This window comes from Daucus carota, chromosome 7 (genome assembly GCF_001625215.2).
Source record: "Daucus carota subsp. sativus chromosome 7, DH1 v3.0, whole genome shotgun sequence".
NCBI lineage: Eukaryota > Viridiplantae > Streptophyta > Magnoliopsida > Apiales > Apiaceae > Daucus > Daucus carota.
Window position 1 is genome coordinate 37,200,305 of NC_030387.2, and position 27,745 is coordinate 37,228,049.

Sequence of the window (27,745 nt, forward strand, 5' to 3'; positions counted from 1 at the left end):
AATAAGCTCTTTAAATTTGTCAAATAACGAATATAAAACACCTCTTTAACATTTATATCTAAAAATTATTGAAAAATACATTTTCTTTGAAATAAGGACTTATTTTTTAAAATAAGCTGTTATGCATATAAATGGGTCCGGAAAATGTTGGATTTGGACTTTTGCGTGGGAGAAGGTCCAGCACTTCTCGCTGCATTTATTAAAACGTGCGACACGTCCATGAATTTCAATCGTACTAACGACTGGTATATGCTAAGGTTGAGATACAGCTTGGCTACGACACGTCTTTGTTCAGTACTGACAAATTGACGATGGTTTTCTCCAGCTAGTAAACTCAATCCGTTACGAACACGAACAACAATGCAATAATTATATAAATTTACTAAAAATAGATTGCCTTGGAGTATATGCAAGATGCAACTCAGAGTGTGAAGTTCGATGTTTTAAAAAACAGTTGTCAGGGTTTTGGAAGTACTAGTTTTAATAAGGTAGTAGTTGAGTTTGTCTCCTGGAATGTCTTTCGAGGTAGCTAGTTAAATAAACGAGACCCCGGAAGTAGAGACGTGAGAGGAGGGTCACGGAGTAGTACTAGAATGGATGAGCTCCTGGTTGAGACGGGCACTGATGGCCCGAGAAATGGAGGAGCGGTGAGTGAGATGAAGAAGGTGAGTTACATAGCAATGCCTATGATAGTCACCACTGTTTCTCAGAACATGGTGAGGGTCATTTCTATGATGATGATTGGGCACCTCGGGGAGCTCTCGCTTTCGGGTGCTGCCATTGCTACTTCTCTCACGAACGTCACGGGCTTCAGTCTTCTGGTATCATCTATGTCATTCAGATTTGCCTTCTTGCTTCATTTATTTATTACTGTACAAGATTGTTTATGTAATCCTACTGGTATTTGATTAGCTGGCTGCTCTATCCAGTGATGAAAATGCTTCATGCACAACATTGGTTACAAAATCTTAACGTTAATGACCTATGACGGGAGTAGTGCTGGAAACTACCCGGTTTTGTTGGAGTACAAAATTTATGTGCTAGGGATAATTGAGTCCAGTCGAGTCGAGCACGAGAGACTCGAGTTCGAGTTAGACCGAGCTGCAAATTTCGAGAATTCGGCTTACTAGACTTACAAATATTGTTACTAGTAATTTGAATCTCGAGCTTCTCGCTGCATTTATTAAAACGTGCGACACGTCCATGAATTTCAATCGTACTAACGACTGGTATATGCTAAGGTTGAGATACAGCTTGGCTACGACACGTCTTTGTTCAGTACTGACAAATTGACGATGGTTTTCTCCAGCTAGTAAACTCAATCCGTTACGAACACGAACAACAATGCAATAATTATATAAATTTACTAAAAATAGATTGCCTTGGAGTATATGCAAGATGCAACTCAGAGTGTGAAGTTCGATGTTTTAAAAAACAGTTGTCAGGGTTTTGGAAGTACTAGTTTTAATAAGGTAGTAGTTGAGTTTGTCTCCTGGAATGTCTTTCGAGGTAGCTAGTTAAATAAACGAGACCCCGGAAGTAGAGACGTGAGAGGAGGGTCACGGAGTAGTACTAGAATGGATGAGCTCCTGGTTGAGACGGGCACTGATGGCCCGAGAAATGGAGGAGCGGTGAGTGAGATGAAGAAGGTGAGTTACATAGCAATGCCTATGATAGTCACCACTGTTTCTCAGAACATGGTGAGGGTCATTTCTATGATGATGATTGGGCACCTCGGGGAGCTCTCGCTTTCGGGTGCTGCCATTGCTACTTCTCTCACGAACGTCACGGGCTTCAGTCTTCTGGTATCATCTATGTCATTCAGATTTGCCTTCTTGCTTCATTTATTTATTACTGTACAAGATTGTTTATGTAATCCTACTGGTATTTGATTAGCTGGCTGCTCTATCCAGTGATGAAAATGCTTCATGCACAACATTGGTTACAAAATCTTAACGTTAATGACCTATGACGGGAGTAGTGCTGGAAACTACCCGGTTTTGTTGGAGTACAAAATTTATGTGCTAGGGATAATTGAGTCCAGTCGAGTCGAGCACGAGAGACTCGAGTTCGAGTTAGACCGAGCTGCAAATTTCGAGAATTCGGCTTACTAGACTTACAAATATTGTTACTAGTAATTTGAATCTCGAGCTTAATTTGATGAAGTATTTGAAACCGACATGTTTGATTCATTTACACCCCTGCATGACTAGGTTGTATGAGTGTTTATCTACTTAACCTAATGGTTGCCGATTCATGATATTCCGAAACAATATATATACGACATAAATTCATTTTTTTACTGATAACAAGATCTAACTAATCCTCCATCTCCTGCTACATATATAATATCATAGGCCAAACGTGTTCCCTGTCCTGCAATTATATTTCTCCGATCCCACGTGAGATGAGATCACTTTTTAAGTAAATCAATGAAAAAGAACACTAAACTGTTGAGAGGGTGTCCATCCAAGTCTCACGAGAACGGATAATATCATACTAATGTGCTCTAGCAGCGGATGAATTCCTCACATTTCTAAAGCAGATGTAATTTTCACTTTATAACGCGATTATAGAAGAAATGCAGTGTTGATAATATCTGTGAATCAACTTGTTTTGTATGGCAATTAGTTTGGAATGGCAAGTGCTCTGGAAACACTATGTGGTCAAGCTTATGGAGCGCGGCAATACCATATGATAGGAACCTATACCTATGGAGCCATCATATCTCTCCTTTTAGTTTGTGTACCGATATCTATTCTATGGATCTTCACAGAAGAATTTCTTGTAATGATCGGTCAAGACCCTTCAATTTCACACGAAGCTGGCATTTACTCAATTTGGCTGATCCCCGCGCTATTTCCCTTTGCAATTCTCCAATTGCTGGTCCGGTACTTGCTGACCCAAAGTTTGTTATATCCAATGCTTTTAAGCTCGGTTGCTGCTCTACTATTCCACATACCTCTATCTTGGGTGTTAATATACAAGTTTGAATTTGGAAGTGGCGGAGCAGCGTTAGGCATTGGTTTGTCGTACTGGCTTAATGTGATCCTGCTCTGGGGTTATGTGAAGTTCACACCATCATGTGAAAAGACCAGGATCTTGTTCTCCAAGGATGTCTTTCCAAGCATCAGAGAATTCTTCCGATTTGGCATCCCTTCTGCTGTCATGATATGGTAAATGATTTCCATTCTTTCGTATCAATATTGTTTTTTAAGTTTCAACTCGCGCCTTGTTCTGTATGATCTGATTATATATACCGGCAATGAACAGTCTTGAGTGGTGGTCATATGAGCTTGTTATATTGCTCTCCGGCCTTTTGCCAGATCCTCAACTTGAGACTTCAGTGCTGTCTATATGGTATGCCTGTCTCCATACTGTAGCCTTTAATATTATGAACCTGAATCGGTAGTAGGAACTGTACTGATTAGCTGTTCAAATCGTTTTTGATGAATAGTCTTACGATTGCTGCACTGCACTACTACATCCCATATTCTTTCGGTGCTGGTGCAAGGTATGTCTCAAAACTTGATGTCTGTACATTGGTTTGTATGTGGTTGATATTCTGATTATATGATTCTTGCTTGTGTATGTTGAATGTTTTTTAGCACACGGGTCTCGAATGAATTAGGTGCAGGGCATCCAGAGGCAGCTAAACTGGCTGCCTGGGTTGCAACATTTCTTGCAGCTATAGAGGTAGTCATAGCAAGCACAATTCTCTTCAGCTGCAGGTCTATAGTGGGATATGCTTTTGGGGAAGAGAAAGAAATCGCGAATTATGTCAGAGAAATGACTCCTCTGCTAAGTCTTTGCCTTGTGGTGGACTGCTTCCAAGCAATGTTTTGTGGTTATTCTCATCTCTCTTTCTCCGCTCCATAAATTTTGGCTTCAAACAGTTTGCTCGTGAATGACTATATCTTCTTGAATCAGGTGTGGCCAGAGGGACCGGGTGGCAGCATCTAGGAGCCTATGTGAACCTCGGAGCATATTACGTGGGTGGAATTCCTATTGCATGCATGTTGGCTTTCGTTTTCAATTGGAGAGGGAAGGGGCTCTGGATCGGTTTAACAATTGGATCATTGCTGCAAACTTGCATGCTAATGATGATCACATTCTTCACCGATTGGAAGAAGCAGGTTCCTCACTAAATAATCACATCCACTGTAGTTTTACAATCTTTTCTTGCTGTTAAAATGTTTAGCTCTATATTAGAATATGCAGACGCCTTTGAACTGAAAATGTTTTGAAAACATGGGTATTGCAGGCAAGAGAAGCAAGGGAGAGGCTATTTGAGGGGAGATCTCAGCTAACAATCGAATGAGCTAAGATGAATAATAAGTTTTCTGATAAGAAGTTTTGACCGAACTAATATTTGGAAGTTGAACTATAATGCTTCCATAGATGTTTATGATATAATGCAAATTTATAATTAGATGATTGAACGTGATGCATGAGGTGACAATGGTCATAAACAGGTGAGATCCAGTTTCAAACTTTAACGATGAATGAACAATGTAGTTAATGTTATTAATGCAAAATAGACTGCAATTCTTATTAAGCGCGGCAAAGTATGTTGCAACAGTCATTAGTCCGATCCCAGCTCATTAAATAACGTGTGCAGATGAAGGTAGCAACTGAGTAGGTCTGGTTTCCAGGTGATCTCGTCACTTATTAGTACTTATTATCGGGTTCTTTTCATCTTTGAGCACGATAAACATCTTTCCTCAGAACCTCAACTCATTGTTCTTAAACGTTCTTGGGTTGTCTCTGGTTAAATACACTAAAGATGGAAGAGCCACTGCTTGAGACGACTTAATATATGCGTGTCTTTACGACTCTCCTCTCGTGTGCTGCAGTTATAGTGATATCAACCGCGTTATAAATGTTCAAGCAGCATTTAGGTTTCTTACGTGCATCATATTAAGACAGGTTCAGCCAATGAGGTGCAAAGTTAAGGTACATTAAAGTGCATTTTATGGGCAAAGTTTCATGTGAAATTAAAGCCAGTCACAGACACTTCCAGATTCATTTTCTGGAGGGACCTCTTTTAAATGACCATCACTGATGACATGATCATCGATTCCTCATATATAAATAGCACTACAGCTATCAAACTTTTTTATAATCAAGCTGGCTGTGACTAATAGTATGTGGTTGTTGCTGGGGCCTTGGGGCTGAAGTTGTGTTTATAATCAAGTTGATTCTTCAGAAAAAACTCAAAATTCTAAGTTTGCAGCGTCAGAACTGTTATTCTAAGTCTTAAATATTTTTGTAATATGTTAAGGGCTTTGATAACCATTGATAACCAACAAAGAGTTACATAATCATTCAGGATTTAAAAATAACTTATGCCTGTCCATTAAAACGAATCCAAAAAACACATCTCATGATTTAATTGACTATAATTTTATTTAGACTTAATTACCCAAAAAACTATATAACTATCATGTTTTTTTCAATTTAACCACAATAGTATATTTGTTGCAGGATAATGCAAGTAACTTTAAAAAAATTTATTTTAAAAACCCAATCTCACTAGTTCATAACCATAGTTAAGTTAAAATTAAGATGGTGCCACATATATTATCAAGTTATTAATTAAATTATTTAGTACATGGGTTTTATTAATACTTTTACTATCTCATTAAGGGTCAAAATCCTAATTCACAATCAACACAGAGCGTACTAAAACTTATGTTCGAAGGCGACGATGTTAGTGTGATTTTTTGAAACCACCATCTATCAGGTACTGTATATCGATTATTTATCATGCGGTTTATATTAATTTATATCGAATTGATAATTTTATTTATGAAAAAATAGATTTTTTCGCCACCAAACTTATTGTGTATTTAGAAATTTAGCATTAAACTATGATTTTTTTGTCACTGATGTTAGGTTCGGATTTTTTTTGTCACTAATGTTAGATTCGGATTTGATTATTAACACTATATTATTCTTTTTAGCATTATTAAAATATTGTGGTAGTTTGCAATATTTTGGTGATCTGATAACGAGAGTTTGACATGTATTGTAATACTTATAAAAAAAATAGTTTCATAAATTATTTTTTCTAAATAAAAATTTATCACTTGAATTTTTATACACAAAAAGAAAATGTAAATATATCTGACTTTTTATGTATGTATAATAAATTATGTAAAATTTTAAAATTAAATTAAAAAAATTGATGTGTTGTGCTGTGTGCGGCATTCATGTCAGCTATGAAATAACTATGGTTAGAGATTCATTAAAATTGGGTTACAAATTGATTTTGTATACTTAGTTGCATGATTCAGCAACAAAAACAGTTTTATGGTTAAAATGAAAAAATCACATAAGTTTAATAGTTTTTTTGGTAATTAAGTCTTTTATTTAATAGAATGAACCTCCTGTGTTCACAATAATCTCACCAATTAAAATATTACAAACTGACACATCATCAACGCCACGTTATTTATGAAGAATTTTGGGTGCCGAATTTGGATTCTCTAGCATTACTCCCAGAGGAAAAGAGAACCGGACCACTCGGAGTTTTCTATTAAGAATTTTAATGGATAAAATTTGAACTTCCCAGATCCAATAATGACAGGGTCCAGCTTCGTTTTCAAAAACGACCCCTGTTCATTTTTTCACTGTCAGAATTAAAGTCTATGGATGAAATGATTTTTGATCAACACTAGTATCTTCTATTAAGAGGATAAGACAATAGACCGGCACTTATGATTGAGTGCGGTAAAGTATGTTGCAGCAGTCGTTTCGTGGATCCCAACCCATAAAATAATATTTGCAGATGAAAGTAGCAACTGAGTAGGTTTGGTTTCCAGGTCTCATTACTTCTTACTGGATATGTGAGTATTTAATTGGTTATTACATCTTTGGGTAGAGCACTACAAACATCTTTCTCAGAACGGCAACTCATTGTTAACGTTCTCTTGGACTGTCTCTGATCAGCTACCCTAGCTACTTGCTTATTTATATGAGAAGAAAGTCTTAACAGAACTAAGACAATAAAGATGGATGAGTCACTGCTTGAGGTGGATGTGGAACCGTTGTCATCATCATCATCATCATTAGCGAAAAGGTGGGAGGTACTGGTAATGGGAGAAATGAAGAAGGTGAGTTACATAGCAATGCCGATGGTGGTCACAACTGTTTCCCAGTACATGTTAAGGGTTATTTCCATGATGATGATTGGCCACCTGGGTGAGCTCTCTCTGTCTGGTGCCTCCATCGCCACTTCTCTTACCAACGTCACTGGCTTCAGTCTTCTGGTATATACCCTTATCATCATATTCACATTTCCTATAGAGTGATTTACAAAATTAATTTGAAAATAACTTGCACATATGCCGATCAGTTTGGGATGTCAAGTGCACTGGAAACACTTTGTGGCCAAGCTTATGGAGCAGAACGATACCAGATGTTAGGAATCTATACCTATGGAGCCATCATATCTCTACTTTTAGTTTGTATACCAATATCTGTTCTATGGATCTTCACAGAAAGACTACTTATTTTGATCGGTCAAGACCCTTTAATCTCACATGAAGCTGGCAATTATTCAATTTGGCTTATTCCCACCCTATTTCCATACGCAATTCTTCAATTGTTGATTCGCTTCTTGTTAGCTCAAAGTTTGATATATCCAATGCTTTTAAGTTCTGTGGCAGCTTTAGTGTTCCACATACCTATATCATGGCTGCTAGTATTCAAGTTTAAGATTGGAAGTGCCGGGGCAGCACTAGGCATCGGTTTGTCATATTGGCTTAATGTTGTCTTGCTTGGAATTTATGTCAAGTATGCATCATCATGTGAAAAGACTAGGATCTCATTCTCACAGCATGTCTTTCCAAGCATTAGAGAATTTTTCCGACTGGGCATACCTTCTGCTATCATGATATGGTAATTATAATCACCATTATATCCTGATTATATCCTGTAATTAGGTCTAATTATACATACTGTTAACGAACAGTCTTGAGTGGTGGTCGTATGAGCTTGTTATATTGCTCTCTGGCCTTTTGCCTAATCCTCAACTTGAAACATCAGTCCTGTCAATATGGTAATTCTCTTATTCATTCTATAGCATATAATATGAGCTTGAACTGTGCTATAACTCTATAATAGCTTCTGTTTATTTGGCATTTGACCGATAGTCTTGTAGTCTCTTCACTTCACTACTTCATACCATACTCTTTTGGTGCTGCTGCAAGGTACATCCCAGAACTTGATGTTTGTGCATTAAATTTTTTTAATTTTTTGTTTTGGCTAATATTCTAATTATGTAATTCTTGAATGTGTATATTGAACATGATATAGCACTCGAGTCTCGAATGAATTAGGTGCAGGGCATCCAGAGGCAGCTAGCCTGGCTGCTTGGGTTGCATCATTTCTTGCGGTTATAGAGGGGGTCACTGCAAGTGCAATTCTTTTTAGCTGCAGGTCTGTACTGGGATATGCTTTCGGGGAAGAGAAAGAATTGGTTGATTATGTCAAAGATATGGTTCCCCTTTTGAGTCTTTCTGTTCTGATGGACTGCTTAGCAGCACTGTTTTCTGGTTTGCATCTTTCTTCTCTCTGTTTCTTAAATATTTTAATGTCGTTTGGCCTTTTGTTTGACAACTTGTAAACATAATTTTGTCAAAGACCACCTGTCTGATTGCTAAAGCGAATTTACTTTACTAGATAACTAAATTTGATGGCAATGTATCTTCTCTGAATCAGGGGTTGCTAGAGGAGTTGGGTGGCAGCATCTAGGAGCATATGTGAACCTTGGAGCATTTTTTCTGTGTGGAATTCCGATGGCATGTGTGTTGGCTTTCGTTTTTCATTGGAGAGGGAAGGGCCTTTGGACAGGTTTAACTACTGCTTCTTTGCTGCAAGGTTTGATGCTTATGATGATAACATTCTTCACAAACTGGAAGAAGCAGGTTTGTTGCTAGTAAAATTACATATACTTATTGCTTTTTACATTCTTTTTTGCTTATTGGAATATGTTCTCGTCTTAATATCAGAAATATGCAGAAGCTGATGAACTGAATATTCTAACATATGGTTCTGTAGGCAAGAGCGGCAAGGCAGAGGACAATTGAGGGGCGATCTCAGCTAACAATTGAATAAGTAAACACTTCATTATAAGGCTTCTAATAAAAGTTTTCTTGGAAGAAGCTGTCCTATTTCCTAAGATGGCACCAGTGCACCGTAAAAAAGGTTTAAAGGAGCAATCCCTTCTCTGAAATTTTATGATCTGAATATGCAGTTGTGAATTGAATTAGAAATAGATTCACATTTTGCTGGATGCAAATGTGTTGGAAGTTTGTATCGTTTTTCTTATTTGATAAAAATGGCCGTCCTCCACTGGAACTGTTTCACGCTATGTTCAACACTATTTGTATAACATTGTTCTGCACTGTTCTCAGGCTAAAATATGTTCTCCATAGAGGGCGACCTTATATATGTGAGTCTCTACGCTAGTGTATATAAGAATTTACTGTCCAGATCTCCGGTGGTGCCCCGTCTGCTGTCATGGTAATATTAACCGCGTTATAAATGTTGAGGCAGCAGTTAGGTTTCTTAAGTGCATCGTCAGTCAGGTGCAAAGTTAAGGCACATCATGGGCATTGAACTTAAAAGCCAGTCACAGAAAATTCCAGTTTCATTTTCTGGAGGGACCTCCTTCAAATGATCATGACCGGATGACATGATCATCAATCCTCGTATGTTAATAGCACTACAGCTATCAAACTTTTATATAATCAAGATAGATTGAACCTATCCAATTTTTACAGTGCGATGGTTGGTTGTTCACGGCCTAGCTGACTGTGATTATTAGTATGTGGTTGCAGTTATAGACTACAATTGTATTTGTAATCAAGTCGATACCTAAAAAAATGCTCAAAAAATTCTAAATCTGCAGAATCAGATTTGTTATCCTAAGTCTTAAAATTTATTTTAATATGTTAACAAAATGAATATCTAGAGTAGTTTATATTAGTAACAAAACTGATATTAATTTCATTCAAAGAAATGACTCCTCTGCCAAGTCTTTCAGTTATGGTGGATTACTTCTGGAAGATCCCAGCTGTCATGCCAGCTATGTGCTGACTTGGCACTTCCCTTGATCTTGCTGCTTAGAGTGATAAGAGAATCTCCAATGGTTTACATCCTTCAAGTGGTGTCAACTTTGTCACATAATCAAATATAATATTTTTAATTATATTATCTTTTTTAAAAAACACCGCAATGGTTGGCACTCCAAGATGCCAACTTTACCTAACTTGTCTTATACATTATTGGGTTCATAAAATGAAGTTGGCACCCTACTCCGTGGGATGCCAACTTTTGGCATCTCAAGTTGGCAGTTGGCACTTGGCACCCCATGCCACTTCATTAGGCACTCCGATGATATCCCTATACTCCAACAGAGTGCTAACAAGGGTTTTCTGCCACGTCATGCCACATAGCGTCCCTTCTTGACACTCATTGTTTATCTGTATCCTAAACTTCAATAGAGTGCTAACAAGAGTATTTTGGCACGTTATGCCACATAGCGTCCCCTCCTGGCACCCATTGTTATCTGTATGTGTTTGGTTTGTTTGTGAAAGATAGGATTGGAAGCAATGCCTAACGCACTCTTATTGTAACAAAACAGAGGAACTGGTGTCAATTTTTTGAGACCAAGTTTCAGCAAGTAAATTAACGACCCAAGCGAGTTCACGAGAGACATATCCAAAGGCTCTATATTCTGCCTCAGCAGAGGAACGAGACACAATTGGTTCTTCACCGATTGCAAGAAGCATAAAGATTTTTCGATCAACGATAGCGTCTTCTTTTATGAACATACGACAAGAGAATTATTGGTTCACACAATTATTGCTTCACACTCTACAATAGCAACATTAGTCAACAATGTCGACTAAAAAATACCACAGATCTGTGATTAGATAATTAAACATGATGCACTGGGTGACGATGGCCATCGGTGAGATGCAATCACAGTATTTTGGTTAGAATATCTTGCAAAAATTTAAAATCGAATAAGAGTTCACTTTCTTTGAGTTTAGTACTGTAACTTATTATTGAGTACGAAAGTATGTTGCAGCAGTCGTGTTAGATATTGTGTGCAAATGAAAGTGGCAACTGAGTACTACTCATTATTGTTGAATATTCTCTTGGGCTGTCTCGGGTAGCTACCCTATCCACTTGCTTACTTGTATGAAAAGAAAACAATACAGAGAGAACTGAGACACTGAAGATGGAACAACCACTGCTTGAGACGACACAGGACCACCACGAAAGTCGAGGAGAGGCGTTGGAAGCATTGTCGTCATCATCATCATTAGCGAAAAGATGGGAGGTACTGGTAATGGGAGAAATGAAGAAGGTGAGTTACATAGCAATGCCGATGGTGGTCACAACTGTTTCCCAGTACATGTTGAGGGTGATTTCCATGATGATGATAGGCCACCTCGGTGAGCTCTCTCTGTCCGGTGCCTCCATCGCCACTTCTCTTACCAACGTCACTGGTTTCAGTCTTCTGGTATATACCCTTATCGTCATATTAACATTTTTTAATAAGTTTACTAAATTAATTTACATAGGAGAAATGCACTTTGAAAAATCTAAGTTTGGTTATTGTATGGTTGCACCATAAACTAGATGAACACGAAGATTATAATGTAAATTGATGATAACTTGCACTTATGCCAATTAGTTTGGGATGTCAAGTGCACTGGAAACACTCTGTGGCCAAGCTTATGGAGCAGAGCGATACCAGATGTTAGGAATCTATACCTATGGAGCCATCATATCTCTCCTTTTAGTCTGTATACCGATATCTATTCTATGGATCTTCACAGAAAAACTTCTTCTTTTGATTGGTGAAGACCCTTTAATCTCACACGAAGCTGGCAATTACTCGATTTGGCTTATTCCCAACCTGTTTCCATACGCAATTCTTCAATTGTTGAATCGCTTCTTGTTAGCCCAAAGTTTGATATATCCAATGCTTCTAAGTTCTGTTGCAGCTTTTGTTTTCCATGTACTTATATCTTGGATGCTAGTATTCAAGTTTGATTTGGGAAGTGCTGGAGCAGCGCTAGGCATCGGTTTGTCATATTGGCTTAATGTCATCTTGCTTGGAATTTATGTGAAGTACGCATCATCGTGTGAAAAGACTAGGATCTCATTCTCAAAAGATGTCTTTCCAAGCATCAGGGAATTTTTTCGACTGGGCATCCCTTCTGCTATCATGATATGGTAGTCATAATCACCCTTACAGTTACTTTTTACTTTGAAATGACCAGTAGGGCCTAATTATATATACTGTCAACAAACAGTCTTGAGTGGTGGTCGTATGAGCTTGTTATATTGCTTTCTGGGCTTTTGCCAAATGCTCAGCTTGAAACTTCAGTCCTGTCAATATGGTAAATCTCTTTTCCATTCAATTATAGCATATGGTATGAGCTTGAACTGGTGTGATAAATCGATAATAGCTTCTGATTATTTGGCATATGACCAATAGCTTTGTAGTCTCTTCACTTTACTACTTCATACCATATTCTTTTGGTGCTGCTGCCAGGTATGTCTCAGAACTTGATGTTTGTACATTGAATTCATTTCATTTGGCTAATATTCTGATCATGTAAATCTTTAATGTGTATATTGAACATGATATAGCACTCGAGTCTCTAATGAATTAGGTGCAGGGCATCCAGAGGCAGCCAGACTGGCTGCTTGGGTTGCAGCATTTCTCGCGGTTATAGCAGGGGTCACTGCAAGCGCAATTCTTTTTAGCTGCAGGTCTATACTGGGATATGCTTTCGGGGAAGAGAAAGAATTGGTTGATTATGTCAAAGATATGGTTCCTCTTCTGGCTCTTTCCGTTATGATGGACTGCTTAGCAGCACTGTTTTCTGGTTTGCATCTGTCTTGTCTCCATTTCATAAATATTTTAATGTCGTTTTGCATCTTGTGACAACTTGTAAACAAAAAAGACCACCTGTCTAATTACTATAGTAACTAAATTTTATGACAATGTATCTTGTCTGAATCAGGGGTTGCTAGAGGAGTTGGGTGGCAGCGTCTGGGAGCATATGTGAATCTCGGAGCATTTTTTGTGTGTGGAATTCCAATGGCATGTGTGTTGGCTTTCGTTTTTCATTGGAGAGGGAAGGGGCTTTGGACAGGTTTAACTACTGCATCATTGCTGCAAGGTTTGATGCTTATGATGATAACATTATTCACAGATTGGAAGAAGCAGGTTTGTTGCTAGTAAAATTACATATAGCTGTTGCTTTTAAATATGTTGTTGTTTTGATCATAGAAATATGCAGAAACTGATGAACTGAATATTGTATAACATGGTTTTGGCAGGCTAGAGAGGCGCGGCAGAGGACAATTGAGAGTAGATCTCAGCTAACAGTTGAATAAAACACTTCATTCTAAGGCTTCTAATAAAAGTTTTCATGGAACTTACTGTACTAATTCCTAATTTGGCACCATAGGAAAAGGCCTAGAGGTGCAATTTTGTGACCTGAATATGCAGTTGCGAGTTGGAAGTTTGTATCGTTTTTCTTATTTAATAAAGATAGTCATCCTCCGTTGTAATTATGTTTTGGCGATGTGCAACACTTTTTGTATAAATTTGTTCTGCATTGTTCTAGGACTAAATATGTTCTTCATAGAGAGCGACTTTATGCATGTGTCTCTACGACTCTACTCTCGTGTTCTCAGTCAATAGAATGATAAATTGTATATGAGAACTCCCTATCCAGATCTCGAGTGGTGCTCCGTTTGCTGTTATAGTGATATTAACCCCGTTATACTGTGTTGGGGCAGCAGCTTGGTTCTTGCGTGCATCATATGAACAGAGGGTCAGCACTCAGCCAGTCTGCTGCAAAGCTAAGGCACATTATTAAAAATTGTGTAATAGTACGTATGATCATGATTAATCCTTGTTTCGTAACTCGTTGAACCGATTAAATCTCCTATTATTCACATTAATCTCCGATCAGTTCAATTAATCTCTGATTAGTTCTTACTTTGTGTTTTTGTTGATTAAGTATGATTTTCACTTTTACAGGACTGATGTTGATACTATGATAGTATGTGCTTGTAATTGAGATTAGAATTATTACCGCGCTTGTGATTGAGATTAAAATTATGATAACTTACATTAGTCGGGTTGAACAGCTGATTTATGTTTTTGCTGATTAAGTCCAATTTTCGCTTTTACAGGAATGATAGTATATGCATGTAATTGAGATGAAAATTATGATAATTTACACCAGTAGGGCTGAACAGAACCTCAAGGTGTCGGATGAAGGCCGCAACGGAAAATCCAGAGGCAGTTAGGTTGGCTGCTTGGGTTGGTAAATGAATAGCAAGTAAGATATATATAGATGGATCGTGTGTGAGAAATAGAAAAAGGGAGGTCGAAAAGGGCGGGAAGCGAGCGAAGAAGCGAATCAACGGGGAGAGAAAAGAAAGAACATAGGCCTGGTTTGTAGGGGAAGTGAAGCTGGACCCAACATGGGAATTTGCAAAACTCTCACTCCTCCCATTTTCTCTCTCTTCTTTTCTTTGAGAACCCTAGCTCTCTACTTCTTCCTTAATTCTTTCAGGTATGCATCTCCCTCTTTTCTATCTTTCCTTTCTAAAATTAGTATATGCCTAATGCATGTTTCTTCATTATGTTTCTATGATGCACGCAAAGTGTTTGATTGTATTTCTCAATGATGGAATGATGTTACAGGAGCACTGGATTAAATATTAGTCCGCGAGAAGCTAGGGGAGAGCTGGTTGGGTTCTCCAAGAGGGTGAGGCTGAATAATTTTTATTGTAGAAAGTGGCTCAAGGAGGAATTGAAGCTTTTGTTGTGAATTGATTCATGTCATTTTCTTGATTGAGTTTTCCTTTATATGGCTTCATCCCCAGAGAAATCTCCCTCTGGAAAAGCTGATTCTTCTGGTTCATCACCACCTTCGAATACTCCTAAATCAGGCTCTCCTCCTTCCCCTCCTTCGCAATCATCTCCTCCTGCGTCCCCGCCTGCTCAAAAGTCACCTCCACCTTCCCCGCCTGCGCAAAAGTCACCTCCACCAGCATCTCCCCCGCCTAGCAACAAATCCCCTCCGTCTTCTCCTCCGCCTTCCTCACCACCTCCTTCCCCATCCTCGCCACCTCCTTCCTCTCCTCCACCTTCATCGTCGTCTTCACCACCGCCATCTAAGGAAAATAATTCACCTCCTCCGCCATCTGAATCCAAAAACTCACCTCCAGCTTCACCGCCACCATCTTCGGGTGCTGCCTCTCCGCCGCCACCGTCTACGCCATCAACTCCCAATGCTTCACCCCCGCCTTCCACAGGGAAGGCTACACCCACACCGCCTTCAGCAAGTGATGGTACACCCACGCCGCCTTCCTCAAGTAAACCTGCGCCCACACCAGCAGGTATTTTTACTCCGCCAGCCAGTCTCAATGCGCCATCAACCCCGGGATCTCCGAGTCTACCACCACCTCAGCAATCGTCTTCAGGTGGCTCATCTTATAACGCAGCAGTTATTGCAGCAGCAGCCAGTGGGGGTGCACTAGTTCTTGCTGTTGTGGTTGTTGCTCTGCTATGCGTGTTGAGAAGAAGGAGAAAATCTTCTTATTATGATCCTGCTACAAGAAATTATTCTGGAGGTAATGCATATATAAAAATAGTCTATTTTATTATTTAATTAGAGAGTTCATAAAATCTTGGGGTTTTTTCACAAATACCCAAGTCTAGATTTTTTTTGTAAAAATACTGTAAATTTTGTCAAAAAATTGCAAAAATACTATCTTTCAAATAAAATTTGTAAAAATACTATGTTTCAAATAAAATTTGCAAAAATACGGAGGTTGCATTTGCAACAATATCTGCAACTGTTAGCAAATATATATGCAACCACAAATACGACTTTAAAAAAATCTATTGAAAATTACATTTAATTTTATAATAAGTTGCAAGTGGTTGCAAATGGTAAAAATTAATGCCCTTGCGGTTCTAGTATTAATAAACTACAGATCATCAACCATTACATATGGAGCAACTGACTGATAAGTCTATAAGTTCGCATGTCTTGTTTGCAGGTGGTGCACGTCGGGAAGGTATTGGGGAACATGTTGTCAAGCTTCCACCGTCCGGGGTTATGGTGCCACCCCGTGCTGGATGGGGACCACTGCAATCTTCTCCACCCAGCAATATTAATAGCCCCGGCTTCTCTGATCACCCACACCAGTTGCCTATATCTCCATTGAATTTTGGTAAGAGCCAGTTCACATATGACGAGCTAGCCAATGCAACTGGGGGATTTTCTCAATCGGATATTATAGGACAAGGGGGATTTGGGCATGTCTATAAAGGTGTGTTGCCTAATGGCCAGCAGGTAGCGGTAAAGACCTTAAAGTCAGGAAGTGGGCAAGGTGAGAGGGAATTTCAGGCTGAAGTTGAAATTATTAGCCGCGTCCATCATCGTCACCTTGTGTCGCTTGTTGGATATTGTATTTATAAAGAGCAGAGAATGTTGGTCTATGAATTTGTTCCGAATCGCACCTTGGAATTCCATCTTCATGGTAAGCAATCTTTAGTAGTGCGACTGTGCAATTTCTAAGCTTGTTTGTATCATATTTTATTATTATTGCTCCAGGTATGGTCATTGCTTTGTTGAGTACTATAATATATTATGAAGCTCGCTTACACCACAGTGATCTCAAATCTTAACATTGTCCTTTTTATGATATTGCTTTGTATTACTTGTAGTGCTTAGAACCATTTAATGACAACTATAATTGATCCTTATAAATATAAAATATTAATCATCATGGAAAGACTTTTGCTTGTTTTCTAATACTTGGTATTGTGAACCCTTAGTGCTGATATTGGGTATGCAGGGAAAGGCCAGCCAGTTATGGACTGGAAGACTAGGCTCCGAATCGCCATTGGATCAGCCAAGGGACTTGCTTATCTTCATGAAGATTGTATGACTTAATAACTTTGCACGTTTATTAGTATTTACTAATATTTCCTCTTTTTTCTTGACACATATTGATGATCTCTTGCAGGCCACCCTAAAATTATCCATCGCGACATCAAAGCAGCCAACATTCTCCTTGATAATAACTTTGAAGCTATGGTAATATTTATAACTGGTACACCTAACTGTACCATGCTAATTTTTAGTTATTATAGTGGTTAAGATTTTGTGCAAGTAAAATAATTGATTTAAGTGATTCTTTCGCAAAGGTTGCAGATTTCGGATTGGCTAAATTTACTAATGACAATATCACTCATGTCTCCACGCGCGTTATGGGAACTTTTGGGTAACATATTCAGTCATAAACTAATTAATTATTCTGATTATAGTTATGTTAATTAGCAGTATCATCACCATGTTTGTGCAGGATAGTGCATTTTGAAATTTGTTGACTTCTGTTTATCGGAGATTTTTCACCTAGAATGGGGATTATGCAGGTACATGGCTCCGGAATATGCATCAACTGGGAAACTGACAGACAAGTCTGATGTTTTTTCATTTGGTGTCATGCTCTTGGAATGCATAACTGGAAGGAGACCCATTGATCCCAATAACTATATGGAAGACAGTCTAGTCGATTGGGTATGATGCACTGGGTCTTCTAAAATTGTGTGGTTACTTGTAATTATCGACTGTAATACTTTTCCAATGTATTCTTAGAGAGTATTGAATATGTTACTGTCATGTATTAATTTAAAAATAAACATTTGTTTTGGGAACTTAATGGATTACAGGCGAGGCCTCTTATGTCAAGAGCTTTGGAAAGTGGTGATTATGGTGAACTAGTGGATCCACGTTTAGATGGTAATTATGATCCTCAGGAATTGGCACATATGGTATCCGCAGCATATTCTAGCATTCGTCATTCTGCTAGAATGCGTCCTAAGATGAGCCAGGTACAACTTCTCACAAACAAACACTACTTCACATATTAATCCAACACGTACAAGTTATGTCCTAATCTGCGGTTATATATACTTTTGAAAACAGATTGTGCGCACATTGCAAGGAGATGCTGATGACGACATAACAAAACAAGGCCAGGGTCTTGGAGAAACTGATATCTACAATACAAGTGCATACAATGCTGATATGTTGAGATTTAAACAGATGGTAATGAACAGCCAAGAATTTTCAAGCAGCGAATTTGGAGATGCCACAGGTGAGTACAGACGGAGAAACTCTGATAAAGATTATCATTCTGGAAATTCGCACAAAGTATAAGACAATATGGAAGCAAGAAAAAGCTGCCTGACCTTAAGGCCCCGAGACTGAAATGCTAATCAGGGTGGGTTCCAAATCCCTCGTGGATGTGACTAAGGTGTATACGGCAACTTCTCTTTCTTGGGTCTAGATTGGAACGTGAATTTGAATGAATCAATCTAACAGACAAGGGAGAACACAAGCGTGATCAAAAGCGCTCAGTGGGTCGTGTGTAAGTGACAAACTATTCGTAATTCTTGTGTGGATTGTACCAATCATGATAATCAATGAATGATATATTAGTTAGGTTTTTCCCATGCACTGTGATTCAAGTACTACCTGTAAATTCCAGCTCCCCAAATGTTATGTCAAGTTAATTTACCAGGAACTCCCTCTCTTTTTTATTTTTTTATTTTTTTACATGACGTTTGATTTTTTGTTCACATTTTAATCTGTTTTGACCGGGTTCTAATAATAATTTTTTGAAAAAAATTTAAAAATAATAATAATTTTATGACCCGGTCAAAACACATTGAAATGTATGTAAAAAATTAGACGCAAAGAAAATAGAGGGAGGAGCAAAGAAAATAGAGAGAATGTCGACCAAAGTTGCACTCTTTCAAATAATAAAACTACTATATATATTTTCATTGAAAAGGTATGCATCTTCAAACCTGATTATAATTATATTTATTTGAACATATATGACAATTTTGAGTGTTAAAATTTTATTAGAAAAGTGCTAAAATATTGTCGAAGTTAAAAAATATATAACAGATTTCACCTTATATATTAACATATCTGATGGCATCCTCTTTTAAATACATTTTTAATTTTTAATGCCATATAATTTTTTGGGGCTATTTTCGGTACTTCGCGGTCATCCAGACTTCGCGTTAATTTTCACAGGTGACATAATAAATTCATTATGAAATATTCATTTTCAATCATTAAAATATACGAATGTATACTTCCTGACAATGATCTGACAGAATAAACTAGAAGGAAAATGCTAGGGACCCCAAAAAATTGTCCCAAATTTTTTTCCCAAATGAGATGTCTAATCCTGATTGGTTGCATTTACTTCCAAAATAACGAGGCCCCCTTGTAGATTCATCCATCACCCAATCATAACTCTCCACTTGTTTACCACATCATTTGGTAACAATTTTTGGGAAAATCTTTTGGGGTTCCGAAAAAAGTTGAGCGAGCATATAAAAGTTAACATGTACACGTTAGTCGTTAATCTATTCTATGATTTTCTTTCCACTTGAATGGTTAATCTTATGGCTATCAAGTTTTGCGTTTGTGAGGTGATCTGGATAACGAGAAATGAGAAATAAGTATATCTTTCAACATTTTGATACTATATTAATAACATGATATTATGTTGAGAATCAATTCATCTAAAACGTCAAGGTGGTAGAGAAAGGTATCAAATGAATGTTATTGAACCTGCTTTACCATACTCAAACTCAACATGATTTAAGTATTCAAGATCAACATCTAAACTTTACCACGTCTGTTTTCAGTGAATATAGTGATGAAAATTATAACAACAAAATGCAGATCTCATATCTTTGGTGACGCACAGCAGTTGGATTTTCTAGCATGATAGATTGGTCAGTTTCGTCATCTGTATAATCATATACTTGATGCCCATGATTTCTTGTAGATTTTGAACTAAATTTATTAGAATAATATACGATCCAATCAACAAAAATCAGCAACTAGCCACTCATTTAACAGTGTTACTCGGTTATAGTAAAACATAGTATATACCTGCTGCATAATATAAAAAAACATTAAAATCTTATCTAAGAGCGGCAGCTCATCAATCCCTTATTCACTTTGTCTGTTGTCTCTGGCTAGTTAGCTAGTTACTAATAATTTTCAGAGCTGAGAGAGGCGGGAGAGAAGAGAAATGGAAGAGCCACTGCTCGCGACAGCAAATAATGGTCTTAAAAGCCGAGTACCAAGAAGATGGGAGGTGATAGCAAAAGAGGCGAAGAAGGTGAGTTACATAGCATTGCCTATGGTGGTCACTACTGTTTCCCAGTACATGGTGAGGGTCATTTCCATGATGATGATTGGCCACCTTGGTGAGCTCTCTCTTTCGGGTGCTGCCATTGCCACTTCTCTCACAAATGTCACAGGCTTTAGTCTTCTGGTATGTTATTAACATCTACATCTTTAATTACTGGAGTTCTGTATCGTATCTTAACAGGCCTGTTTTTTTCCATTGTTTCATTAGCTTTGTCGTAATTAAATCCTTAGACAATTGCTTAGTAGAAGTCATTGTTGCTCATCTAGGTTCCAGTGTCTGACTAAGCTCTGTCAGTACCGTAATTATGGGATCTTGAATCCTCAGACAATTGCTTAGTACGTTATTGTTGCTCATCTAGGTTCCAGTGTCTGACTAAGCTGTCATTACCATAATTATGAGATCCCAAAACAAAAACAAAAAATACAATACGACGTACATTAATTTATACTGTCCCATCTTCCCATAAACAAATTGTACACACTTCAAATTCTGATAAAATGTTCATTCGATTAAGGACTTGCAGGATAAATGTCATTCGGTTGAGGATATATTGACAATTTGTCATCTTACTCTGTTTGGATTCTTATAGAACTTGCTTTGTATGCATGCCAATCAGTTTGGGATGGCGAGTGCACTAGAAACTCTGTGCGGTCAAGCTTATGGAGCAGGACAATACCATATGCTAGGAACCTATACTTATGGAGCCATTATTTCTCTCCTTCTAGTCTGCATACCAATATCTATTCTATGGATCTTCACAGAAGAACTTCTTATAATGATCGGTCAAGACCCTTTAATCTCACACGAAGCTGGCATTTACACAATTTGGCTTATTCCCACACTATTTCCATACGCAATTCTTCAACTGTTGGTTCGCTTCTTGCTGGCACAGAGTTTGTTATATCCAATGCTGTTAAGTTCTGTTGCAGCTCTAGTTTTTCACATACCTCTATCTTGGGTGTTAATATTCAAGCTGAAATTTGGAAGTGGAGGGGCCGCATTAGGCATTGGTTTGTCATACTGCCTTAATGTAATCTTGCTAGGAGTTTATGTTAAGTACTCTTCATCATGTGCAAAGACCAGGATAACCTTCTCAAGGGATGTCTTTCCAAGCATCAGGGAATTTTTCCGATTTGGCATTCCTTCTGTCGTCATGATATGGTAGTAATTTCACCATTTTTTCCTATCAATATTGTCACAGATTCCATTAGATTCTGATTATTGATACTGGTAATTAACAGTCTTGAGTGGTGGTCATATGAGATTGCAATTTTGTTATCTGGGCTTTTGCCAAATCCTCAACTAGAGACTTCAGTTCTGTCAATATGGTATGTCAACTGAACTTGTATTAGTATATGATGGATTTATACTCTGATGCCGTTTGATTGATCTTTGACCAATAGTCTTACAGTCTCTTCAATGCACTACAACATACCATATTCTTTCGGTACTGGTGCAAGGTAAAATCTTTGAGCCTAATGCTTGCACAATGGCATCTATTTGGTTATTATTCTGATTATGTGGTTTTTTCATGTGTTTATTGAACATGACATAGCACTCGAGTCTCGAATGAATTAGGTGCTGGGAATGCACAGGCAGCTAAACTGGCTGCTTGGGTTGCCACATTCCTTGCAGTTCTGGAGGGGGCCGTTGCAAGCACAATTCTCTTTAGCTGCAGGTCTGTACTGGGATTTGCTTTCGGGAATGTGAAAGAAGTGGTGGATTATGTCAAAGAATTAACTCCTCTGCTAAGCCTTTCAATTATGGTGGACTGCTTTGCAGCAATGTTTTGTGGTTTTCATCTCAACCCCTACTCTACTCATGCTTTTCTATGAATAATTGCATATTCTGCTGATGTTCGAGGCTAATAAAATATTTAAGGGTATTTCTAGTATGTGTCTGTGGTCACAGCCTAACAACAACTTTTTACTTAGGTGGAGCATCGTTATTAATGAGATTGGAGCCAATAAAAATCTGTCACCTAACTAAAAAGTGGTTGTTAGTGTATATCCATTGATATTTAACGTATCTTCTTTGAATCAGCGGTTGCTAGGGGAACCGGGTGGCAGCACCTGGGAGCATATGTGAACCTCGGGGCATACTATCTTTGTGGAAACCCGATGGCCTACGTGTTGGCATTCGTTCTACATTGGAGAGGGAAGGGCCTTTGGATAGGCTTAACTACTGCTTCTTTGCTGCAAGGTTTGATGCTTATGATCATAACGTTCTTCACAGATTGGAAGAAGCAGGTTTGTTATGCGATAACTAAATTTACTTTTACCATTCGATATTTCCTGCTTTCAATAGTATATAATGCAGAAGCTGATGGGGTTTTATAAAATGGTGGTTGCAGACTAGAGAGGCAAGGGAGAGGATATTTGAGGGAAAACCTCAGCTAACTGTAGAATGATCAGAGCCTTTCTAATAACTTTCTGAAAAGAGAAATTATGGATCTCATATTGTAAGGATTATGATTCATCCATTTATGTTTGTATCAAATCATATTGTAGCACCACAACTGAGGACTCAAGTATGGCGTTAGGAGCCTGACAGAGGTGAGCACTCAATCACTTTGGTCCAAAACCCGACCAGAATCAAATATATCGAAAGTCGAAATTTCATTTTTTCCAGATTGAATCGGACCGAAATTTCATCATACAGCGAGCCGGATCGAAATAATTCAGTTCAGTCCGGATCAAAATAACAGAATTTTTATAAAAATATTTTATAAATAAAGCTGAAATTTATGAATTACTAAAAAAAGATTAATTAATTTTTTTAATTTCACTTAATTAAATTTATGAATTAGATATTATTATTATACATATAAGATTATATATATAAAAACAAATAAATTATATAATATTTCATTCGAGCTATTCGGTCCTTACTGAAATAATTTTTAAAAATCAGATCAAACCAAATTATCGAATTTTTAGAAAATCCGAATCGAACTCGGTTTGGTTCAGTTCAGTCTTTCGATTCAGGCGTTGGATTGATTCAATATCGATCATTAATAAATTAATGCTAAAAGTTTATGAACAGCCGTGATTGTAACTTATTAGCAATATTCTCTTATTTAAGAGCATTTTCAATAATTTTGTACATCTTCTAAACATACAAAAACATCATATTCGTAATAATTTGGTATATTGAATAATGTGGAAACTTCAACATTATTTTTTATATTTTATTTTTGTTATTTATCTAAAGAGAAAATTGGATATAGAATATGAGGAAAGTGAATATATATTATAGAGCATTCAAATATTCTTTTAATAAAGATTTTTCGTAACTTTAGGAAAATCACACAGATAAGTTGGAACCTAATTGTAAACATATTTATATTCTAAATTAAGAACTTGTTTCAAAGAAATTATCACATATATTCCAACAAAATTAGATATGTTTATATTTAAAATTAAGAACTTGTTTCGAAAAGATTATCACATATATTGTGACATACTACTGGAGTATGGTGTTAGAGCATATCCAACAGTGTCTCAAATATATTCCCTAAATATACAACGAACGATTCAAATTTTAAAAAATAAAAATTCTATATTGATATTCAACTCGAACAATAATCCCTTCCCTATTATTATTATAGTATTAAATTCAAATTCTATTAACAAAAAGATAATAAGAAAAATGTGAGAAAGAGTGTCCAAAAGTGAGAGTTGAATATTTAATCATTTGAAAACAAATGAGGAATGAGGTAGGGATTACCTATTTATGAGTAATGAAAATTGGATTCTAAAGAATGAGTAGAGATTCTGGTTGAGTGAATTTTTGTCTATATTCCTCAAATTTTAGTTAGGATCTCGTATGGCTAATCCGCTCGATGCTCTTAGATCTCTGACATTCGAATTTTGTCATTTACTCCCTTCGTCTCAATATAAATGCCCTTTTTATCTTTTGACTAGTCAAATGGATTACACTTTGACTAAAGTTTATATATATTATATAATTATATATATAATTGAAATAAAATTTTTAAAAAATAACATCGAAAAGTAAATCTAGCCTATTTTAATACGTAACTTTTGATTTTCTAAAATAATAAATAAATATTTTTTTATAGTTGATCAAAAATTAAACAATTTGACTAATATCACCGGTAGTTTTGATAGACATGATGATTATGACCCACATAATTCCCATATTAATTATTAACATGAGTACATATGACTAATAATTTAAACAGATCTAGAATATCAGCAACCACACAGCAAGAAAATTAGGCAATAAAAATATCAGGCGTGCCATTAATTCTATGTTATGTTATATATAGATAAAAACCAGCTACTCCTTCACAGCAAATTAGCCACTCTTGTACACAAGTAAAACCAAAACAAGAACTCTCAGGCTCAGGGGAGACTAGTAATGGAAGAGCCACTGCTTGCAACGGCAAACAACTGCCTGGATCATCAAGGCTCATCGTCCGAGGTTGCGGAAACTTCATCATCATCATCATCGTTGCTAACATGGGAGGTGATTTCGAGTGAGATCAAGAAGGTGGCTTACATAGCAATGCCAATGGTGGTCACCACTGTTTCGCAGTACATGTTGAGGGTCATTTCTGTGATGATGATCGGCCACCTTGGCGAGCTCTCGCTTTCGGGTGCTGCCATCGCCACTTCTCTCACCAATGTCACCGGCTTCAGTCTTCTGGTAGGTTGTTACTTGTTCATGATCTATTTTTACACGACAAAGTGTCATTATTTTTTTAAACTCGTGTTAAGCAATTTTACTTTTCCTCAAAGTCAAATCTGCTAGATGTTTTTGACAATATTGTGACGTTCACACATAAAAATATTTGGCCATGCATGATTAAATTCGTTTCATATTAGAAAGATGCACTTTGATGAATCAAAATGTTGCTACGTTTGTGCCTTGATTAACAGAGTACACTATCATCTGAAACACGACCTTAATAATGACTAATACATAGCGACAACAGAGTACTATTATGTAAAACACGACCTTGATAATGACTAATACATAGCGGCAACAGAGTACTATTATGTGAAACACGACCTTGATAATGACTAATACACAGCGACTTGCTTTGTATTTTATCAGCTCGGGATGGCAAGTGCACTGGAAACACTGTGTGGTCAAGCATATGGAGCACGAAGATACCAGCTGATGGGGAGCTATACCTATGGAGCCATCATATCTCTGCTTTTAGTTTGTATACCGATATCTATTCTATGGATCTTCACGGAAAAACTTCTTATACTGATTGGCCAAGACCCTTTAATCTCACACGAAGCTGGCATTTATTCAATATGTCTAATTCCAACGCTATTTCCATACGCGATTCTTCAATTGTTGATTCGCTACTTGCTGACACAGAGTTTGATATATCCAATGCTTTTAAGCTCTGTTGCAGCTCTGGTTTTCCACATACCTGTATCTTGGATATTAATATACAAATTTGAATTTGGAAGTGCTGGAGCAGCATTAGGCATCGGTTTGTCATACTGGCTTAATGTAATCTTGCTTGGGATTTATGTTAAGTACGCGTCATCATGTGAAAAGACTAGGATCGTGTTCTCAAAGGATGTCTTTCCAAGCATCAGAGAGTTCTTCCGATTTGGCATCCCTTCAGCCGTCATGATATGGTAGTATTAATCACCAATCTTTATAGTTTATGCATTGCAATAACCATTAGGGTCTAATTGTGTGTAATGGCAATGAATAGTCTTCAATGGTGGTCATATGAGCTGGCTATATTGCTCTCTGGGCTTTTGCCAAATCCGCAACTTGAGACTTCAGTCTTGACAATATGGTATGTCCCTTTACTAAAACTTATTATTTAAGACCTTGAATTTGTAAAATGAATCTATATATACCAGGCTTCTGACTAACTGAATTTGGAATTATAGTTTTGTAGTGGCTTCACTTCACTACTACATACCATATTCTTTCAGTACTGGTGCAAGGTACGTCTCGGTCTCAGAACTTAATGTTTGTACACAGCTGACTTGTATAGGGATGGTATTCTGATACTGTGATTCTAATCTGTGTATGTTGAACATGACATAGCACTCGAGTCTCGAATGAATTGGGTGCAGGGCATGCAGAGGCAGCCAGACTGGCTGCTTGGCTTGCAACATTTCTTGCAGTTATTGAAGTGGTCTGTGCAAGCACAATTCTCTTTTGCTGCAGGTCTATATTGGGATATGCTTTCAGTGATGAGAAGGAAGTGGTGGATTATGTCAAAGAATTGGCCCCCATTTTAAGTCTTTCAATTATGGCAGACTGCTTAGCTACAATGTTCAGCGGTTACGTGTCTTCTCTCTACATTATATGATGCATTACTCCCTCTGTTTTGAAATACAAGTCGTTTGACTTTTTGACTACAGCCAAAGAACTTAGAACTTAGAAATGTTTGTCAAAAAGTCAAACGACCTATATTTCAAAATGGAGGGAGTATTATTTATATTCGTCAAAGAATACTTGTCCGAAATAATTTGTCTTGTGTGAATCAGGGGTAGCTAGAGGAGTCGGGTGGCAGCGCCTAGCAGCATACGTGAACCTCGGAGCATTTTATCTCTGCGGAATTCCACTGGCATGTGTCCTGGCTTTTGTTTTCCACTGGAACGGGAAGGGGCTTTGGATAGGTCTAGCTACTGCTGCATTGCTGCAAAGTTGCATGCTTATGATGATAACATTCTTCACAGATTGGCAAAACCAGGTTTAATTTCTTCCTAGAGAATCACATCTAACTAGCTTTAACACTAAACTATGCACAAGGACAGAAATTTTGACAATACTATTGGTTCGTGTGGACATATAGTAACCAATACTCCAATAGTATATCGGAGCATAATAAATGAATTTTTAGCCCAGGGACTAAACGTTTCAACGCGTGGTTATTGCAGGCAAGAAGCGCAAGGAAGAGAGTATTTGAGAGGAGACCTCAGCTAACTATTGAATGACCAGAAATTTATATTGAGCTGAAAAGGCTTGCAGAACCAGCATGTTCGGATTGAGGACCACTGCAAGAAAGCGTTCAAATATATCTTTATGTTCCGCAGATGTTTGTATCAAAGTTTGTTTTTTTTAATTATGTTTGTATTAATTCAAGGGAATTCTTATGTTCTGTTAATCGTATCAAATTTATTCTTAAAATCATGTTTGTATTAATTCAAGTGAATTCTTATCTTCCGTGAATTTTTCATGTTTGTATTAATTCGATTAGAAGTGCTCTTATGCGTCCTGTAAGTCCACTTTCTTTCCAAAATCAAAGATAAAGATTTCTTTGAGAGGCGCGAATTGCATATAAATGTTTTGAGATATAATAAGGTTGGTTGACATAATTTAAATGAAGTGCAAGGTCAAGTTAATTATAAGTTAAAAATTTATTTTATTTTTGTTTGGATAAAAATTTTGGTGTTTATAATTTGTTGTGTATAAA

At 37.3% G+C, this 27,745-nt stretch overlaps 6 protein-coding genes across 8 annotated transcripts; all 6 read left to right on the plus strand.

Annotated features, from left to right (window-relative positions):
• The first annotated feature begins 1,409 nt into the window (after positions 1 to 1,409).
• LOC108195452 (protein DETOXIFICATION 8) lies at positions 1,410 to 4,558 on the plus strand. Its single transcript, XM_017362415.2, has 7 exons — positions 1,410 to 1,805; positions 2,632 to 3,176; positions 3,274 to 3,360; positions 3,458 to 3,514; positions 3,609 to 3,847; positions 3,931 to 4,136; positions 4,265 to 4,558. The coding sequence occupies exons 1-7, from the start codon at positions 1,578 to 1,580 to the stop codon at positions 4,319 to 4,321; spliced, it is 1,419 nt and encodes a 472-aa protein (XP_017217904.1). The 5' UTR covers positions 1,410 to 1,577; the 3' UTR covers positions 4,322 to 4,558.
• A 2,068-nt stretch (positions 4,559 to 6,626) lies between these two features.
• On the plus strand, positions 6,627 to 9,429 carry LOC108195122 (protein DETOXIFICATION 14). Of its 3 annotated transcripts, XM_017362073.2 has the most exons (7): positions 6,627 to 7,274; positions 7,361 to 7,905; positions 7,979 to 8,065; positions 8,160 to 8,216; positions 8,323 to 8,561; positions 8,728 to 8,933; positions 9,067 to 9,429. In XM_017362073.2, the coding sequence occupies exons 1-7, from the start codon at positions 7,017 to 7,019 to the stop codon at positions 9,121 to 9,123; spliced, it is 1,449 nt and encodes a 482-aa protein (XP_017217562.1). In that variant the 5' UTR covers positions 6,627 to 7,016; the 3' UTR covers positions 9,124 to 9,429. The 3 variants fall into 3 exon arrangements, with proteins under 3 accessions (XP_017217562.1, XP_063936898.1, XP_063936899.1); XM_064080828.1 differs by lacking the exon at positions 8,160 to 8,216 and having other exon boundaries at positions 8,440 to 8,561; XM_064080829.1 differs by lacking the exons at positions 7,979 to 8,065; positions 8,160 to 8,216 and having other exon boundaries at positions 6,629 to 7,274; positions 8,440 to 8,561.
• Positions 9,430 to 10,994: 1,565 nt separating this feature from the next.
• Positions 10,995 to 13,674, plus strand: LOC108195128 (protein DETOXIFICATION 14). The gene is made up of 7 exons (XM_017362080.2): positions 10,995 to 11,542; positions 11,717 to 12,261; positions 12,342 to 12,428; positions 12,527 to 12,583; positions 12,682 to 12,920; positions 13,059 to 13,264; positions 13,378 to 13,674. The coding sequence occupies exons 1-7, from the start codon at positions 11,258 to 11,260 to the stop codon at positions 13,432 to 13,434; spliced, it is 1,476 nt and encodes a 491-aa protein (XP_017217569.1). The 5' UTR covers positions 10,995 to 11,257; the 3' UTR covers positions 13,435 to 13,674.
• Positions 13,675 to 13,850: 176 nt separating this feature from the next.
• Positions 13,851 to 18,657, plus strand: LOC108195118 (proline-rich receptor-like protein kinase PERK4). The gene is made up of 9 exons (XM_064080827.1): positions 13,851 to 14,627; positions 14,759 to 15,690; positions 16,123 to 16,605; positions 16,924 to 17,010; positions 17,095 to 17,165; positions 17,276 to 17,352; positions 17,504 to 17,648; positions 17,801 to 17,962; positions 18,057 to 18,657. The coding sequence occupies exons 2-9, from the start codon at positions 14,925 to 14,927 to the stop codon at positions 18,288 to 18,290; spliced, it is 2,025 nt and encodes a 674-aa protein (XP_063936897.1). The 5' UTR covers positions 13,851 to 14,627; positions 14,759 to 14,924; the 3' UTR covers positions 18,291 to 18,657.
• A 1,414-nt stretch (positions 18,658 to 20,071) lies between these two features.
• Positions 20,072 to 22,941, plus strand: LOC108195123 (protein DETOXIFICATION 14). Its single transcript, XM_017362074.2, has 7 exons — positions 20,072 to 20,439; positions 20,933 to 21,477; positions 21,558 to 21,644; positions 21,720 to 21,776; positions 21,872 to 22,110; positions 22,360 to 22,565; positions 22,670 to 22,941. Exons 1-7 carry the CDS (start codon positions 20,194 to 20,196, stop codon positions 22,724 to 22,726), a joined length of 1,437 nt encoding a protein of 478 aa, XP_017217563.1. The 5' UTR covers positions 20,072 to 20,193; the 3' UTR covers positions 22,727 to 22,941.
• A 1,641-nt stretch (positions 22,942 to 24,582) lies between these two features.
• Positions 24,583 to 27,436, plus strand: LOC108195120 (protein DETOXIFICATION 14). The gene is made up of 7 exons (XM_017362071.2): positions 24,583 to 24,990; positions 25,402 to 25,946; positions 26,027 to 26,113; positions 26,211 to 26,267; positions 26,371 to 26,609; positions 26,817 to 27,022; positions 27,210 to 27,436. The coding sequence occupies exons 1-7, from the start codon at positions 24,703 to 24,705 to the stop codon at positions 27,264 to 27,266; spliced, it is 1,479 nt and encodes a 492-aa protein (XP_017217560.1). The 5' UTR covers positions 24,583 to 24,702; the 3' UTR covers positions 27,267 to 27,436.
• The last annotated feature ends 309 nt before the right edge of the window (positions 27,437 to 27,745 follow it).